The sequence below is a fragment of the Grus americana genome, chromosome 1, assembly GCF_028858705.1.
Source record: "Grus americana isolate bGruAme1 chromosome 1, bGruAme1.mat, whole genome shotgun sequence".
Classification (NCBI taxonomy): domain Eukaryota; kingdom Metazoa; phylum Chordata; class Aves; order Gruiformes; family Gruidae; genus Grus; species Grus americana.
The window spans coordinates 34,552,517-34,573,132 of NC_072852.1; the positions used below are offsets into that span (position 1 = coordinate 34,552,517).

General features: G+C 40.6%; 1 protein-coding gene across 1 annotated transcript in view; it reads right to left on the reverse strand.

The window, feature by feature from the left end:
• NELL2 (neural EGFL like 2) overlaps positions 1–20,616 on the reverse strand; it is a 160,603-nt gene that overhangs the window by 131,434 nt on the left and 8,553 nt on the right. Inside the window, exon 3 of the mRNA XM_054806789.1 lies at positions 5,420–5,570. Within this exon, the coding sequence (XP_054662764.1) occupies positions 5,420–5,570 (151 nt within the window). The remainder of the gene's footprint in view (positions 1–5,419; positions 5,571–20,616) is intronic.

Sequence of the window (20,616 nt, forward strand, 5' to 3'; positions counted from 1 at the left end):
TATTGATAGGGAGGGGGAGAGCACCCCTCAAACAAAACCCACATAACTCTACAGTATTGGCTTAAGTGGTAAATATTGGAAGTTTTTCTCAGCATAATGTGTTTGCAGCGGATTTTGTGGTGTCAGAGAGGAAACTTCACACTGCAGTCCAGAAATACAGACACTCATACATCAAAAGCAGGGAACATACAGTTCCACCTCTATTTTAATACAGTGGTCAAATGACAGAACAAAATTCACGCATTGGGAGTTCACCTCTGGCAACTTATCTCCTTGTACGGCTAAATCTGTAAGAGAGAGAAATTGTCGCAGATAATTTCCTCCTGGACACTGAAAGAAGTCTGAAACGGCTGTAGAGTGCAGCCCATTTGACAGCAGATAGTCACAGGACACCGACAGCTGTGAAAACAAACGCTAAGTAAGGCCGAAACTGAATAAATTAGTCGAGATACACAATTAAGTATAGGGAATGCCTGTCCATAATATTCTATTGATTTCAGTGCTCCGTTTCAGGATATAAAAAGCATTAACTGAAGGAAAGAATGGTTAAACTGCAACCAGCGATTTCATCCTTTAAGGGCCCTAATACGCAGTATCTCAAGAGATATGAATACAACTTTAGTTGCATAAAGCCATCTAGCCATGAAGGGAGGAAAAAGCTTTATTACATCACTCCGCTGTTGCCAGTAAAATGAAAATATATCATGTAATAGTGAGACCTAACACATATTACAACCCGGTTGCAGATTAAAATCATCTCTCTGCTGATTCTTCCATCAAAAAGAAGGTGAGACAAATTCAGAAGTGAAATGAGGAGGATAATACAGGTTAAACTGAAGGCTGAGAGCAAGCACACAGCAATCAGTGTTTAACAGTGCTTCCACTTGGACTTAAGGCATCACTTCATTAACATAATTAAAAATATTTACCTTGTTATTGTAAAGTACAATGCATTTTAGGCAGGGCACTCTATGTGCTCAAGGTGATGTTCTCAAGTTAAGAAAACATTTGTAGCTTCTATCTTTCAGATATATGCCATACATAAATCTGCCCAGAAAGATGCATTCAGCTGTCTGGAACTCATCTGAACAATTACTGATGTGCAATTTGGATTCCCCGACACCACAAGAGTTTTCTTGAAAGTATCACCTCCAAGCTGTACCCAAAACTATCACTGCCTGAACTTCTTGGCTGCTCTCGTCAGTGGGGGAAAAAGCAATTTCTGTGGAAGAATATGAGCAAATTAGAAAGGGATGGTTACAGGTATCTTTTCAGATTCCTTCACTTTAAGATCAGTTTTAAAAGATTTGAATACATTAAATACTAGGGAAAAGCATAATCATTATAAAAAGGGAAGACTGCTTTGATACTCAATTAGGAAAAGAAAAATAAAAGTATTTAATAGAGTACAAAAGATGACTATATCTGCAGAAAATCCTTTCAGGAGCTACATTTTGTGGTGACAGCAACAGCCCAGGCTCAGCAAATGCCCAAGCCTCAGATTCACATGGAGAACTTCTGCATCTATCTGATAGCCCAGGGATAGCATTCACCACATGACATTAAGAGAGGAAACTTTGGGAGAGCAGTCCTGTCAACTTCTTAAGACTCAAAGCCTTAAGTAGTTGCATGACCATATCTCAGTGGAAGTATTCATTTTTTATGTTCTCCAAAAGCGAACCAGCAAAAAAAGAAAAAACAACAACAAAAAACCCCCATAAACTAGACAACACAGAGTGAATCAGTAAGCTCTGAATCATGTAAACTATTTTAAGTATATAGTTTTAAAGAAAATTATAAAATTGAAATAGTAACTGCAATTTAGGAAATGTCCTAGCATATTTGCACCGAAGTCCCTAGACCCATGCAAAGAGAGGATGAGTTGTTTACTCTGACTTACTTTCAAAAATGCATAAAAGATTTCCCAAGGCACTGAATAAATGAACATACCTTTTTCCACTTTTTAAACAAACATTTTGATTTTCTTGTACCCTAGAAATTCTTTTCCCCTAGAACCATTAGTTGTTATGAAACCTCTGTAAAATAAAACATATTAAAAGGTACTTGTGTGATAACTGATTATATCCTCCAGTTACAGCCACCTCCAGCCCTCCTCACCACCGTTCCACTCCTCACTGCAGAAAAGTAAGAGCTAGTACTGACTTCTGTAAATTAAGAATATAGCCAGGTGTGATTCTATTGCACAAGGCAGCGCTTCAATACAAGCACTTTTTTGACATCAGAGGAGCTATACAAGGCTAAAGCTGGTGCAAAGGAGTGGCATTGCTACTTCTACCAACTATGATGACTGCTGTGACAGAGAGTTCACAAGAAGTTAACAGCTAAAGTGTTGTTACAGACAAGTCCCTGGTTAGAAGTGGGCAAGGTCAGAGACATGGAAATCCAGCACTGAAGAAGCAGTTATTTAACGTAACCCATCCAAATGCTTCCTTTTAACTTCTGCATTCTCTTGTCTTTGTTGTCATTCATCATAAAAGAAAATGAAAACCATAAGAGATACTATAGGAGACTCAGAGATGCTAGATCCGCACCTGAGTCAGCCCTCATTTTAGCACAATTAAATAGAACAAACCCTACTATGGCACACAGACATCTTTCTGCACATCCTAGCACAGAATAAACCAGAATGTGTTTATTAAAAGCTTAATGGCACATCTAATTTAACAGCCACAAGCTCTTTCTGGCCATACGTTTGTTGAGACTGATTTTACACTTGCTGAAGATAATGAAGATTTTCCCTGACTGTAAGGGGATCAATTAGGTCTAACATTTTTAAAACAAATTTTTCAAGTTTCTTTTTAAATAGATTACCTAATAAACTCGCAAAGCAAGCAATGAAATACGCACAAGTAGATTGTTCTTTAGCTAATTCATCCAAAGCTGACCTGATGAGTGACTCTCTTTGCCTAAATAACCTAGAAGGCTTTTTTCTTCCTCTTTGATTATCCAAAAGCTTATAAGGAGACCCCAAAACCATAAAGCATATATCCCTATATAAAAAATTGTAAACACCAGGCATCACTTAAGAGGACATAGTAAGATAAAGAGGTCACATGGGCTAAAACAGAGGTAGGAGGTTTTTTCAGCAAGGTGTGAACTGGGTATTGCCTTCATTTTTCATAGCTTTAACATTTTAACATTACAATAAGAGTACTAACAGTTTGCACAGTTAAGAGAAAAAAGGGCCTCAGAAATGCTCAACAGTGCCACTCAGTTATACATCCACAGTTAAAATACCTATGCACACAATGCAGACCTGATTTCAGCTAGAAACCTTGACAAATGCTTTCCATTGCAGTTAAGACAGTTTCCAATATGCAGATAAACAAAAGATGGTGAAAATATAAAAATAAAACCTGCAAATTTCTTCAAAAAGTAAAAACATTATCCATATTTTGTTAAAAATCTAATCACCCATCCATAAAAATATACCAGTATAAAATAATAGGATTTTCAGAGTCCTGTTTGTCACCTTTTTATAACCATATTTTATATGGGCATAGGCAGATGACATGGATGATTCAGATTCAAATGAGATAAGCAGCATTACACTTATACGGCCATGCAACGTGGACACCAGCGCTGCTCTAACCTTTCCTTTTCTTTGCTATGGCTGGATAGAACCAATTGAACGCATTCTTGTTTGTGTAAGAGCAGTGGCGGGTCTACTTGCCCAGCCTTACTTACTTCAAGAATTAATTAATTTTCCCAAACAATACCTCAAATTCTTCTGCAATCCTTCAATGAAAGTTCATTGCACATTATTTTTTGCACTTTTATCACTCTTTATGTTCACTAAGTGGCAGTGTTTTCTCCCAGTTGGCCACCGTCCAAGTTTATTTGTCGAGTTTTACTCAGTTATACACTACACATTTTTTTGATCTTCTACGGCATGTCTGTCTTCATGCCATTCCTGAGGCCAGGAAAGGTTTTCTAGCAAACATTGCCTCCTTTCCAAAAGGCTATGGTTATTCCAGACTCTGAGACTTTCACGTTGGTGACCTCTTTGCCCACCTCTGCAGCTATTTTGGCACATGAAGGTTTCATCTCTAATTTTGAAACTTCAAATATAGCTGCATTAGCCCTACCAGCAGCCCAATCAATCCGTGTTCTTCCTACAAATGTAGAAACAAGCTTTGTCAGGACGCAGCTGGCTCTGCAGACCTAGTCTCACATCTGAGACAGAATAAACTTTTCCATCTGGGATGATTTGCACATATGGTTGTACAGTCCGAGTTCAAAACTCAATAATCACAGTTGCCCAGTTCTGTCCCTTGCAAATTGCTCGCTCCTGCACATGAAGCCCCTTGGCTCTTCTATGATATAACATCTGTAAACATCATACAGAAGGCACTCAGCCACTCCCATGCAATGTTTAAACATGCTATTATAAACCTGGCATAATGATCCTTGGGAATGTTTTCCCTTTTTTTCTTCTTTTTCTTGTTTGTTTTGGAGTATTTTGGGGGGTTTGTTTGGTTTTTTAAATAGGTGAATTGCAGAAGATGGGGCCTCTGGGAAATAGAATAAAAGTAGAATTGGATCGTCTTCCACCACTAAATAATTGTCACCATGCCTGCTAATAACTTGTACACTCAAGTCAAAGAAACAGACATTTTGCTTTGCTTGAACATCTGTCTTTACTTTTTTTTTCCCTATCTTGTAGTGAGACTGTCAAGAGAGAATTCTGGGATTGTACACAGGAAAATAAAAAGGACTATGAACCTAAGGCAGAGATCATCTGTTGCTTGTGCTAATAACTGCTTAGAAAGTACACATTTTAAAACGCCTTTTTGTTCTGTCACAGAATCATGGGGCGGTTATCTTTAATAGCTATTACTCAGACAGATATATAAAGAATATTTTATTTCTCTAGCAGTCGTTATCCTATCAAAGGGATAATCCTTAAATGCTCTGTGTCATTCACTTTAGTTTTTTAAGGCTGACATTTTGAGTAAAGTGCTCCGCCGTTCATGGGAGGTGTAAGCCCGTAACTGGTGGATTTTTTTTTGCTTTATTTAAACTGCTTGCAGCATTAAAAACCAACTGGTGAAGAGGTGGACGTACAGGGCCAGGCTTCGTGAATCAGTGTAGCTATATTGACGTGACAGTTTTACACCAGCTGAGGATCTGGTCCTTACGGTTATGAACGACAAGAGAGAGCTGGCTTTTCGTGCCCTTGGTGGCAAGAGATGTTTAAAGAGTAACAGCTGTTCCACTTTCCCTTGGCTGATTTGGACTTGTGATTTTTTATGGATCTGCACAATATGCCTGCCCAAACACTATAAATATCTGCAAATGGCCTGCCACACAACAATTTTGCCCTAATTTATGTTCAATTTTTGACTGCATAGATACATCCGCTTTCATTAACTAGCATACAGGTGGCAGTACTTACCTGTGATCTAAATGATGAATAGAGAGAATAACCCCTGAATTCAAATGGGCTTGTTTTAAGGTCACCAGGATTGTGAATTCAAATTTATTTCTTAACTTCTGAAAAAAGATTTCAGCTGTTTCTGGAGATGCCTTGACACTTCTTGAAGTATCTAAAAAAAAGGTAACAGAAAAAACACTCAGTATAAAATCTTATTTTACTTTACATCCTCAACTCAAAGAGCTTACAAAATAACAAGCTACTCCTGAGTAGCATAAACAAACAGACAGGCAAAAGCAGGGACCAAAGTATTTTATTAAACATCTGCTTTTACATGCAATGGGAGTCGTTTCAATGAAAGAGAACACATTTCTAGGACATCCACTCTATTCGGGGGAGGGGGAAGTGTTGTTTTGGTTTTAAGACAGGGTCATAACTCCTTTACTTTCTCCATGGATGGCCAGATGGTACCTTTAATATCTTGTCCTAAATATGGACTCAGTAGCAGCAAAGCACAGAGTGACAACACTGGACATGAGCCTGAGCTGTGAAGCGCAACCTGAGCAACTTTTTAATGACTTCTACAAAAATGTTATGCTTAATAGCTACACACAATTAATTGTTTTTATTTTATTTTATTTTTTAAAAAGAGTAGCATCTCTTTAGGGACAATTTACTCAACTTTAAGTAATAGTTATAAATTAACTTAAAAACTCACCATCTTTCAAAATATATTGTCACTAATTAATCACTATATACTCCAGCTGTGCAATATGTTGCTGCTGCTTCTTGCACAAGATGTCATGAACATTTGATGGAGTAATTGCACACACACAATAAAGATTTTGCTTTTGAAAAACCCCACACAACCAAGACTGAAGCAATGTTTCTGCTGAATTTGCATGGAACACACATAGAAAATAAAAAGGCCCAACCTTAAGCCCTCTAGAGAGATAATTTACAAAATAAGATGTCAAATGCTAGAAAAACAATTCCCAAGGTTTTCCATAATACATTACACTAGAAAAAAATTAATATATATTTTTAATGCACAAAATCAATTCATTAGTGTGTGTAATCAACTGTGTAAGAATTAAATCAATTCACAAGCTTCTTGTCATTGCAATTTGACCATCCAGCTCTAGCTCAGGGACACTAATTCAAGGACAGCAACAGCAGCAGAGAGCTAACCGCAACAGAAACTGTTTTTCTTTCGGCAGTGCCAGAGCTGAGCTCTCAAGTAAGCTTACACTGCTGTTCTGCTGTAAAACAGGTTTATGCTTTAAGCTGTATCTATGAAGATGCTACTCTGTATTAACAGCAGTTTACTGTGCTTTATGGACCAGGAATATTTTTTTAATATGTGTTTAAGAAATGCAACAACCTGTACAACCCTGCAATCCTAACGAAGCTCCTGCACACTGTCACACCAGGTTGAATTTGATTCATTTTTTACAAAGGGGAATCCAAAAGACAGAAAAAAAAAAAGGGGGGAGAGGGAGAAAGAAAAGATCATGTAAAGCTTTTTTTTTGGTGAAAGTTCACGTCTTTTCTACTGTGGATTGCATAACTCCCTCACTGTAGCAGAATTCCATGGTATTTTAATGGAATTGTTAATAAATCATAAGGCAACTCAAATACAATTACATCAAAGCGTTCATTTTTAGCCAAGGGACACTAACAGAGTGGAATGACATAGGTTTGCATGCTGGAAGATAGTTTAACTGCATTAACAATTTCTAGCAATATAAACAATCTACTCCCAAGAGACAGAGCAGAGGAAGGACACACAAGGAACATATTCTCTAATCACGATCACGGGATCTTCACGCACTGCAACTCTCAGCAGCAGCTTTCCTACCAAGATAGAGAAGAACACAGGAAAATACAGATGTGGAACTCACTTAAAAGCCTGTAGAGTCTGATTCCTAGATGCAAAGCACATCCTCCAACCCTGTATGCTATGAGGGGGAGACGGGTTTCTCAGCTTAGAAAGCCCAACCAACATCCTCTTCTATCACAGGTTCATTACCATTAGTACATCTACAGTCTGCTTTTGGGCCCACAAACATATTACATGTTTACACTGAAATGAGCCCAATGTCATTTTGACTAATGACAGATGATCTGATGAAGCATAATCAAACTATGTTTGCATGCTTGTGTGCGTAGTCAAGAGTGTCTGCCCTGAGGGGCAGAGCTCCCCTGCCTGAAGGGCTTGCAGCCTCAGAAGCCTCAGTCAGGATGAGCCCTGTAACTTAAACTAAATAAAAGTGAGAAAACAAAACCCAGAGCAAGCTGAGACCACTGTGGGAAGTCATCTTGCTTACGTATTAATAATTGTTACTCCTTTGTAACAACACTCTTGTCCCTCCAACAACCTTTTATACTTCTTTTAAACTTTCTTGGTAGAGATATTTCTCTTTCACTTCAGTAGATGATAAGATTATAGAAACCAAGCCTATAGAGTATATACCATGAACACCCTATGCTTTTTCAGCCACATTAATTCAGGCTGATTCCTCCTCACCTGAAACATTGCAAGAGTTGCTAGGAGAAAAGGGGAGGGTGGAGAAAAAGGGCTATGAAGATGATTGCCACATCATAATTTCTCACCTCCCTGCCATTTATACAGGGCTGATAAAGCACACATCCACGCGAACGTGCTAGTGAAGAAACTGCGCAGGTCCTTCATCCAACAGCTCCTGGGTCTGGACACTTCAGTCTCACTCTGATTTAGAGAGTGAGCACACAGGAATCTATAGAGGCATTAAGGTACTGAATAGATACTATCAATTTCCATGGATGTACATTGGAGTTGGACACACAATATTTATGGTTTAATATGGCAGCAGGAACAGATAGGAGGTATACATATCAAATGTGAATTTGATGCAAAGACAGAGATAGGAAGAGGATTGGAGGGAAAAAAGTCAAGCAAGACAAAAAAGAGGAAGTCAGGTCAGAATTGTGGGAAACAGCAGAACTGCAGAAAATTCCCTGGGTGTTCTTGTTCTGTTCCCATTGTCTCCAATGGATTTCTTCCAGGTTTCCCTCAAGACAATGAAATGGTAGTAATAAGGAAGATGAGAAATGCAGAACAACTACCTTTTTCCAAAGATTGCAGATTATCCCTGCGCAGCTCTGAACCCTGGAAAATACTAGGGTGCCTCTCTGTCCCGGTTACCCCCTGGTTTATCCCTCTACATCATTCCTATTTTTAACTACTATCACACCCTACCAGTGTAAATCATAAATGCTCTATGCTGGAGATGGAAAATAGTCCACGGAGAATATGCTTACCTAACAAAAATAAAATCCACAACTTTTCAGTTAGAAAGAAATATTAATTTCCACCAAATTCCTATGATATTCTCATTAGCAACTGATGAAAGAAAGTATATGCATAACACCCCTACCATTATACAAGGCCAGTTCCAATCCACATAAATAATTACCTCCTCCTCCTCCTCCATGCACTTTTATTCTAATTGAAGCTATTGGGATGCAAACACCGTGCTACAGATGGCCTGTGCTTTAGCAACAAAACAAACCCTCGCCATCCCTGGAGCTCTCCAGAGCCCTCCCAGTGCTCATTGCTGCGCTGGAAGAGGAGGGGGAAACACAGAGCTGTCTCTATGCCTGCAAGAGAGGAATCTTTTTTAATGTCTATTCATGTCACCCCTGTGAATCATTACCCGATCACTAGGTTGAATGAGAGTTTTCCATCCTTTTATCTATAAAGCCGTATCTGGGTACCCTATAACCATTCATCACGACCTTACACTACCTTCTTGTATACAGATGAAAGTATCAAGACCCGATTAGATCATGCTGAAAGCCTATATATTATTGCCACATTAACTGCTAGAGTATTAAGTTGCCAAAACACATGGCCACTCGCTTTTGGTATTGCAAATAGGTCAGTTCATATTTGCTGTACCAAAAAGCAACCCAGCCTTCTGAATTATTACTACTCTGATGAAGCACAGCACCCTTTGCTCAGGGCAGGCACCAGCTGGATTTCTTAAAGACCACCTGAAGGTCCTTGATCCATTAGATCCATTCTTTTTACACTAACACAACAGTGCAAATCCCTCATTCCAACTGCCTTTGAACACTAGCGGTAGGTGCTTGATAGATCACCAGCTGTGCTCAATAAATACTGATTCAGGCTTGCTCTTGACATTTGGCTTCTAGTAATCATTTTAAGACCCGAGGAAAATACTTTACTGGAACTGGACTTCTTCCATAATAGCTTGGAAAATCAAACTGGTGTATCTCAGATAATAATTTGTGGTTTCTCAACAGTTACATAAAAACTTCATACTGTGAACATTTCTAATACACAAAACCAAAGGCATAAATCTTGTGATATTAGAGTGCAAAAATAAGGAGAGAACTATTAGTTTGAATGAGAAATTTGTCTCTAGCCATAATACCTACATATTGGGTTTACTTTCCTAGAATATTGCACGTTTGGTGTGACCACACCATAACAACTCACAAACCCATAGTGTCAACACTCCATCTTTAATTTATAGAAAAATGAAGTGCAAAGTGACAATGAAAGGAACAAAAACCCAAACTCAAAGCATGTCGCACTCCTTGTTCAAGTCAAAGGTTATAGCACGGAAATGCCTTTACAAGGAATAATAACGCTCATGTGGTAATACATGCAGCTGGTTTGAGATATGCAAGTTAGTAAAAGTACTGAAAACAACACAGCAGACTGGGGGAAGGAGGCTGGAGGAAGGGAGAATTAACTCATACCATAGCTGGCAATGATAATGATTTACAAAGACACAGACTGACAGTAGGTGGTGGTCAACCTTCAGCTGCAACACCTAGTTATGAGGTGATCAGCTGGCCACAGATGCAGAAAACCAAGTCTTTTAAAATCTAACATTGCAAAGCAAGCTGAAAACCCAGTGAAGAAAACCACTGACCATAAGACCTGCAGGAAGTCAACCCTTCAGAGGGCAATCTGAGTGGCTGCCTCTACCATGCGCTTGCAACAACCATCACAACTGGGACTCATTTTCCCTCTCACAGACAATCTGCAGTCAGAGCTTTGCAGCAAACACCAAAGCCACACAAGTGTCTCCTAGAGGTGTCAAGTGTAGACATTGATATTTCAGTCATGCTCATGACATGACAGTCACTACGCTATAACCAAGATAGTAAGTCTAACTTTTAACAGTACTCACTCCACAAGTCCAAAGGCACGTCCGCCAGTCTAAACTTGCGCTGCAGAAAGAGGTGGTTTCACCCTTTGTTCTGCCACCAGCCTTTAATTCCTTCTCCTCATCCCTATGGTGACAACTGAATTCATGCAAACATACGAGGAACTGTATCGGGCAACTGCTCCAGCTATTACTAGCCAAGCTCTGCCTTGCAAAAAAAAAAAAAAGATAAAAAAAGGTGTTGGAAGTAGCCATGAACAAGTTACCAGAGGTAAGCAGGAAAACTTCCATACACAGCACCAGCAGCGTACTAAATTGCACAGTGAAAAGACTACATGCAAATATGGTTTAGGACAAGCCATTCATTACAGATGTTTTCCAGTCCACAATAAAAACAAACAGTTATTAAATGGAATGGATAACTTGCCTTAGCAAAGGGTGTGCTCTTGACTTTCTGAAGTGCATCTAAAGCTAAACGTACAGTACGAACTAAATTATAAAACAAACTCCTGCAGAAGAGTCTTTGAAGGAGGCATTCTAATTAATTGAGCTCTACAGTTTGTTTCGTGTGCACATAATCAGCTTTTAATAGCAGCATCTATAAATCAATTCTGCATCTGACCGTAGGTTGTCTGAACTACTCAAATTAAATTCTAGTGGTTTGTGAGAAAAGGAGGACTGCAGGCTACAAAGAGCCTGAAAAATATAATAAGGCTAGCTTAATTTTGTTTCATTTTCTCACACTAGCTGAGATCAGTGTCACAAGCATATATTCACATCGTGTCACTTCCCTATATTAAAATTTTTGGCTAATCTTTTTCTTAACTAGGGATTTCACGCAGCCTACAAGGGGCAACAGTTTCTGAGACTGTTTACTTTATATTGTTCTTTTATTTAAATAACCAACGTGGGCTAAGCTGCTCCCAGCAAATGGGGCAGCATGCAAAGCCAATCCAAAACCAGAATCTTTACAAGGTTGAAAGGGTACAGCGGGTTTTTAAGTGGAGCATGGTGCATTCAAATTCAGGACTTGCATTCCTGTAATGAAAACTGAAGATAGAAAGAAGTAAAACAACCTTTATTAGACCAAAACCCTGCTAGATGTGTTATGCTTTAGATACTTCAGTGGGAAGGTTGATTGGTTTGCCTTTTTTTTTTTTAAATACATCTAACTCTCTTTGAACTGATGCATAAGATACTGATTGATAAAACATTTTGAGCTACTTTTCCTATACATTTGTTCATTATATTCTCATAGATTCCCAATTGTTTCAGAGAGAATAGCAAAACAGGAGCAGCTACAGTTTTTCAAATCCACGTGAACCTGATTTGATTTCTCCAAGGCTGTAGGAAGGAACTCTGCGGGAGTTTTGGGGGAAGGTGTTGCAGTTACACCTCAAGTGTGAAAGACTACAAGATACGGGGTAAACACTGACCCTGTAAGACTCCCACTGGGGCTGTTCCCAAAGGGTGTGCATGACCTGCAGGGCCCAGGAGCACTGCCCAGTTCCCAAGTCTGGGTGAACACTGGGACTACAATCTAATTGTACATCAGAATCCAACTGGGTGCATCTAGACTTTTATGCACCCAAGTGCTCCTTAAAACCTGGGTACAACCTGGTCTCACCAGAACAAAGTAAAGATTCTAATAAAGCTCCCAAGCTGAATGACCAGGAGCTTGGGATACCCCACAGAACGTTTAAAGGGGATATCACACCAACTGCCCTTATAGTTTAGACACCACCACAGTGATCACCAATTCTGTGTGCCTCGCTTCTTATTTCCATTACAGAAATGCCTCAGCGAGGATATACGCAGAAAGAACTGCAGTGGATGGGAAGGAGAAAAGGAGGAGGGCAACATGCACTTCGGCTGAAACTAAACAATCGAAACAAAAACTGACTTGAAGCCAAATCATTAAATCAAATAAAAACAAGGGGGAAATGTCACAGTTTGTTCTTGCAGCATTTGGGGAGGTTCCAATTGCCTTTGCTTTGTAGCTTTCTCTATTCTGAATGTCAGCTACAGCTTTGGTGTGTCATCCAGCAAGGGCTTTCCTCCAGCTCAAACTGTATGCAAAGTCCCAGGAGTCACTACGAACTAACACAGGAGACTACAAAGAGGACCTGTCTCTGAACGCATACATTTTTTTCCCACAATTATATTGACTGCTCATACTTATATCCTCAAAAAATGTTAATCATATCACTTCTGGCCAAAACTCTGGCTCACCTACAAGCTACGTACTTACGCGTTTAAAGTCATTTTGGCATAGCTGAGAACACAAATCCACTGTGGGACAAGTGGGGGGAAAGGTATTGAGAGCCTGAACACATATTCTTGTGTACAGCTGCAATTTTTCTGATCTGAAATAACCAAACCATTATTAAGGACCTAACTTGCTTGCGTAATCGGAAGTAGTTTGTGCATTTGCATAAGTAATCACGATTTCATTCAAAGCACTTTGTTTGTAATGTTTTCTTCTCCATGGTCAAAGTCCCCAGGGAATTTTTGCTTGGTTTGTTAAGCTTGTTTGCTTTTTTAACTTTTTTTTTTTTTAAGCCAAAGGAACATTTAAAATTGTCAACTATGCGAATGAAATTAAAATAGAATATATTTAATAGGGGGAAAACCTTCTACCCGATATGACAGAATGGGATAATTGAGCGGCAGCAAGTCCACAAACATTTCTGCCAGCTCCTGGCACTGACTTGGATGACTCTTAAGGAAAGAGTTTGCAAATCCAAGACTGTCTGGGGCAAACTACGGCTCTAATATATTATGCATTCACTGTAAATTGACAATAATACCACTGAAATCTGACTAGAAGCGTTCTGCAAAAGATGATACAATGCAAGTTTGAGAGTGATTATACTAGTGGCTGGGTTAAGCCTCCGAGCTTATGTACTGGCTGCTTCAAGAAACCAAGGAAAGTCACATCAAGCTGAATCTTTCTGTAATGCGAAGCTTACCTTCCCACAGCCTGACTACTAACTTCTCCTGCTGAAACAACCTTCTTCACATCCCTGTGAGTCTACAAAACAATTATTCGGGTGCTAGCCACTAACATACAATCAAGTTCTTTCAAAACATGGCCAAACCCCTGAAATGATCTTGAGATTGGGGCTATGAAGCCATTCTTTCTGGCACACACGTACTTAACTAGACCACGCTGTGTGGAGTGGGGAAGGTGGATCTTTGCTTCCAGCCCAACCACCTACCACCCAAGCAGAATCCAATTGCTTCAGCGAAGCTGTTAAATGAACGGTGCAGCTGCTTGGCATGATTCCCCACCTGAATTACAGATCAGGGAAATGTCCCTTCAACGGTGGCGTATCTCACTGTGTCAGTAGCACAATACAAACAGCCATACCTAGCACCTGTGCTCCGTTAGTAGATCCGAACGACACGGGGAAATAGATGCAGAGAGATCAAGTGGCAGGTTCACACCACTATGAACATCCATTTAAGCATCAGGACTAAGTATCACAGCTCTCTCCATCTCAGCCTTAATTTGCCAGAGCACAATGCTAAGACACTCAGACGTCTCTCATCCTCCCTTTGGCTGTGGTCCCCCTGGCAAAGAAGGGATTTACACCAGGATTACAAGTGGAAGCCATGTACTGTAAGGTAAAGCAGCCTGGCTGCACCGCAATAAGTCAGGTGTGCTCTTCCAAAAGAGCGGACTGCATCTACAACAGCGTATTTCTGACAATTTTTCAAACATTTTGCAAATGAAAGGATAAGAAACCTAACTGTAGGAAAATCTGAACTTTAAATGTGTAGGGCTCCAGATTAGAAGTCTGTTCTTAGCACAGGAGGCTGAAGCAGCTGATTTGCTTAACAAACAACACAGATCCTACCACGCTAGATTGCTACTAAAACAACTCCCACCAAACTGCCAAAGAAAATGTGAATGTGCACTCCTGAACGTTTCTGAAAGGAATATAAGAAATGTGCACATCAACACAGGGGGAAGCACTATACAAAAGTACTATCAGGAATTTTTAAAGGCACACATGATACAGAAAACCACTGTTCCTTGCCCACAAGAAATACTATCCTTTTCACTGTAACTCTGTCATCATGCTAGTTACTATCACCAGGAGAGAGGGTGCTACTCAGTGGGGACTTACTACATGATAACAAGGTGACAAAGACAAAAGATTACTTCTGTTCTTGTTACAGAAATTCCACTCCTAAGAAATTAAAATGTGTACTGTATGGTATGCTCTGCCCCAGGTATTTATTATTGTAATGCTTTCTGGTGATTTATAGGTTCCAGATTAGCAATTATATGATGCAATAGCTTTTTTGATTACTAGTTTTCCCTGTTCTATATTCCAACACTATTCTCAATTCCTCTTTAAATTCTGAAAACTCTTTATATTCACTCCTTCATAGGTAGTATCAAGCGCTGCTACTTACGATTATGTTGTTTAGGTTTTTCAGGACCAATGCCACTATAAAACCTATTATGTTTGAACAGCGACACAGAGGTAGCACAGAGTGGGATTTCTGTCTGCTTCTTCAAGACAGGTTCCAGCTACATTTAAAAGGTTGCACCTACTATAGCTTTATAAATATATATGTGTATATCTACATGCACAGCTCACACCTCTTTAGCCACAAAGCAGTTTTCTAGAAGCTGCTTTGAGAACACCTTGAAACCTGTGGAGAAAATCAAGCCTGTCTTGTTTTCCTTGCTGCTGCCATCTGTGGCATATGCACCTAGTTATGCTTGGCTGCATACTGTCATACGAGCACTTTGTGTCAAACTGACCTAACAACAAACAAAAATATTACACCAAGCAATGCTGTTAACACTGGGACACAGATTGAAGAGCACAAGAAAAAAAATGCATCGCCTTCCAGCCCTAGTGGTACTGTAATAAGGGCATGACACACATGAGAACTGCTAAAAGATTGAATTTATTTCCAGTCCCTAGTCGTATTGCATGGTCAGGATTTAAAAAGTCACGCCGAGGGGGAGGACAGGAGGAGGAAGCAGTGTTGTCAGCCTTTTCCAAATGAAAAAGCAAGCTACCTAAGGTAAACAAAGCCTAATCAATTAAAAAAAAAAAAAGTACAAACTTAATGGCAATAATAAACAGTGCAGGCAGATTATTCTAGGTGTAGATCAAGCTAGAGTACTTGGACTACCCTCCTCCCAAAGATATGTCACAATTCAGACTTCTCAAATATATCATATTCCAGTGGTGAATTGGGTCATATGATGATAGACTGTAGAAGACCAGCACTCACCAGGGCACCTCTGGATTAGGATCATGCTGGGTGTGGAAACTCCTACATCCTCTGAGCAACACACCACACCTCTCCCTCACTTGGTTCTCACTGTGCAAGCATCAGTAAGACCTACTCACGGTCTCCGCTCCATCATTTTCTCTCAAACCCTCCTTTGCCTGTGACCAGTATGGTGCTCCTGAGGACCTACGACCTGCAGCATGTGTTTCACAGAATCATTTAGGCTGGAAGGGACCTCTTGAGGTCATCTAGCCCAACCCCAATCATTTGTGGATGCCTTGGAGGGTTTAGCTTTTTTCCCCATTAAGAATCTGTTTCTCCCACTTTCAAATGGTTTGGATCTCTCATCTTAGTTTTCCTTCACCTCTGGCTTTCTGGGGTATAATTGGGTTTTACCCACATTTGGGCTAATTGCCTTCAGCTCACCAAACTTTAAGTGTTAAGGCTGATTTATTTTCATACAACACAATGGTGAGCTTAAGAATTAACCCTAATTTCCCAGATGACCACGATGATGTGGTCTGCATGGAAGATTAACTTCTGACACAAGAGAACACTCAACAGTCACCAACTCAGAAAGCTCCAGAAAACCCAAACCTTCATCCCAACAGCAAAAACAGCACAGCAAGGCAGGGGGAGGGAGGCCACCACTGGAAAAAATTCTATCATCTGAAGCATGCCAAACACATCCAACTACTTTGTTGCTAGCCACAGCTCTCTGGCAGCGGGCTGAGCAAACAGCAGCAGATGGGAGGAGAAGGCAGGAGACTGAACCGTAAAGAGATTTCAGGTACCAGGAGAAACAAGAGGGAAGCAGCAGAGGGACCACGCCTGAGGGGAGAGGAGGGACACCCAAGCCACCAGTCTTACTGGCATTCTCAGAAAAAATCTCCACTCACCTGACATCTGTTTTGATGCCAGGAAAAGAAAAGGTTAGAAAGATTTTTAATAGGGAACATCAAAGAGAAGGGATACCAAGGAATACCATACACAGAGCTCAGCTATAAGCCAGGCAGACAGACAGAAAGTACCTGGGTGTGGGTTTGCGTGGCAAGGTTTTGGTAGTGGGGGCGCGCTACAGGGGTGGCTTCTGTGAGAAGCTGCTAGAAGCTCCCCCTGTGTCTGATAGAGCCAATGCCAGCCAGCTCTAAGACGGGCCTGCCGCTGGCCAAGGCCAAGCCAATCAGCGCCTCTGTGATAACATATTTAAGAAGAAGAAAACACTTAGAGAGAGAGAGCTTTTGCAGCTGGAGAGAGGAGTGAGAAGATGTAAGAAACTCTGCAGACACCAAGGTCAGTGCAGAAGGAGGGGGAGGAGGTGCTCCAGGCGCCGGAGCAGAGATCCCCCTGCAGCCCGTGGTGAAGACCATAGTGAAGCAGGCTGTCCCCCTGCAGCCCATGGAGGAAGGATGAGGGGGTGTAGAGATTCCACCTGCAGCCCGTGGAGGACCCCACGCTGGAGCAGGTGGAGGCACCTGAAGGAGGCTGTGGCCTGTGGGAAGCCCACGCTGGAGCAAGTTCCTGGCTGGACCAGTGGACCCGTGAAGAGGGGAGCCCACGCCAGGGCAGGTTTGCTGGCAGGACTTGTGACCCCGTGGGGGACCCCACACTGGAGCGGTTTGCTCCTGAAGGTCTGCACCCCGTGAGAGGGACTCCATGCTGGAGCAGGGGAACGATGAGAGGAGTCCTCCCCCTGAGGATGAAGAAGCGGCAGAAACACCGTGTGATGAACTGACCGTAACCCCCATTCCCCGTCCCCCTGTGCCGCTGAGGTGGGGGGAAGGTTGAAGCCAGGAGTGAAGTTGAGCCTGGGAAGATGGGAGGGGTGGGGGGAGGTGTTTTAAGAGTTGATTTTATTTTCTCATTCCTCTACTCTGTTTTGCCTAGTAATAAATTAGATGAATTCCCTCTCTAAGTTTGGTCTGTTTTGCTCGTGACGATAATTAGTGAGTGATCTCTCCCTGTCCTTATCTCGACCTACAAGCATTTCGTTATGCCTTTTCTCCCCTGTCTAGTGAATGAGGGCAGTGATAGAGCGGCTCTGGTGGGCACCTGGCCCCCAGCCAGGGTCAACCCACCACAGGGACTCAAGCTAGTTACCAGAGGTCCCAAGGAAGCTGAGGAGGACCAGAGTTCAGATTCTCCTGCAAGAACATTTCATTTAAATCAGGCATTAATGGAGTCCATGCTTCTATGAATGTGCCTGCTAGCCCTGGTGAATCAGCTACAGGTTTTAAACACATGCCTAATTTATAAGCTTGGATGAGTTAAAATTAGAAATGTTCAAAACCCTGACTTCCTTGCTCTTGTAGGTGAGTACCATTAAAATATACTTAAGTGCACAAAAGAACAGTTTTAGGGAGAATGTAAAGGCACCAGTTTGATTTTAATGAGTATTAGGTGTTTGATATCCCTTTGTGTCTTTGAAAATTTCTCCCTATACTAGAATAATTCCACCAACACCCCAGATTTCCAGAGTACAGAAAAGACTTACGCGGTCATCCACCCCATCCTTAGCACACTGCCTGAATGTCACACAATGACTACAGCGTAGCTAATATTTCCTGGATTTTTTATTTCATGCTATCTTCTACAAAATCAAAAGTCTGGAGATTTCCACCACTTCCTTTCGGTAGCTATTTCACAATCTAAACTAGTTCACTGTGAAAGTCTCCTTTTATCTCAAATCCTCTCCATTTATAATATCATTACATTACTCTTACCTCTAGCTCTCTGAATACTAAATATTTCCTTCATTTTAAACCCCTAAGAATCTTCTAATACTAGACACTTATCATACAACACTTCTGTCACTGCTTAGACAAGCCGTACATACTCAAGTTCTTTCAAAAGCTTTTTTAGTAAGCCAGTCCTTTTTACTGTATTATCAGGTTTGCTGCTGTTCTCTTCACTCCCTGCAATTCATTGATATTTTTCTGCAATGGAGAAACCCAGAGTGAATGCAATAACCCAGATGCAATCTCACTTTAAAAAACAATTCAAGTTCAAGGTACACAAGTTTTTCCTCAAGTCTACCCTACTCCTTGAATGGGTGCTGAGCAACTGTGGGGACTGTTTCAAGTTCAAGGGCTATTAGCCAATGTTACAGGAAATCTTAAGAGCGCCGTCGGAACAGCCGTGGCCCAATACACAAATGCATGCTTGGGGAGTTATTAAAACACAGGTTATTGACCTCAAAACCACAAAAGCTCCTTTGGAACCCTTCCAGATCATTACACAGCTGTATTTAGAGACTGGTAGACTTTCAGCCATGGAGTCAAGGCTGGCACATGTCTTCTTCTCTTGATAGCATAAACAGTATGGATGTTACCACTGTCTAATTATACTTAAATAAGCATTTATGCTGGGGAAACCGTATAAACATTGCTCTGTCTAACAGAGAGAACAATTCTACAACTGGAGGTCTTTTTCTTATTATACTCCCTCTATGTTTTCAGAGAGGGAAATTGCCACTCAAATTCCACTGAAAGAGTTCTCAGTTATGGATCACTAGCAAGATTGATTGTAATAGCTCCTTTGGAAACATTACAGTCTATCGTAGCAATGTTGTTGCTGCTGCAAATATGTTAATCTGCTTAAACCCTTTTGAACACCGTCTTCAGAAGTCTCTTTTAGACTACACATCCCTTTAGACTGTGCTCATTGCTTTAGCATCTTGCAACAGCACAGTTGTGAGTAGCGTCTCCCAAGATGGCTCAACACAAAAGTTAGTTTTCTAAGCTTGCATTTCTCTCTGAAGTCATTAGGGTCACACACCCCCAAAAAAGTGTGCACATAAAAAAAGAAAAGCAAACAAAATATTGCTTAACATAACAAATAATGAGAAAATTTTGCTGTAAAATTCTCCCATGTTGAAAAGGGCTACAGCATTTTTTCCACCCAAACATGGTTTAAAGAAAAGGGGAATAAAAGAAAAAAAAAAAAAAAGACATTTACTCCCCAAATGGGACCATAACTTAAATAACATGTTTGGTACAAGTTTGATATAAGTTTTTAAAGTTCATTAACAGCTACCTGAAATATCTGACGGAACATTCATAATGGTTATTTACCATGGAAAACATGACCAGGCAAAAAAAATGAAGAACTGAAGTACCCTTTCTTAGCATATTTCTTCTCAGATTTTCCTGAGAAGAAATCTTTTGGACAACACCAAGATGGAAAAAATAGCGTTTCTTAAACATTGAGATAAAATATAGAGGAATTTAGCCAAAACAGATTGTCAGAAAAAAATCAGTGAAAAATCATTTTTCACCCCTTATTTAGCTGTACCTTAGGAGTGCAGGTAGGAGAATACAGCTGCTCTGTGGATCTGCACCTTGGCACACAACCAAACAGAACAAAATATAGGGACCTGAAGAGTCACTACATGGAAGTACAGTTTCCCGTGACAGCTATATATAATCTCCAGCTCTTATCCACTGGTTTTAAATAACTTACGAGCTCAGTTCTGTGCCTCCCTTAAGACTCAGTAGAAGCAGTGAAGTTAACCATTCTTGAAGTTATTTTTCCAAGCCGGCACCTATATGCCCTGGAGGATACAGACTAGAAGAACATAAGCAATGGGGGGAAGAGTCGGAAACCTACGTCCCACATCTTATAAGCAAACAGTAGGGGAAAAACAGACATTACGACTGATCTAGATGAAGGGATGTATAGGAAATGCTGCTGTCCTCTGTGAAACCTCACTGGAGAATGAACCATGCTGCAGTGAGGGGAGATACTATAAAAAAACCCATTAACCTA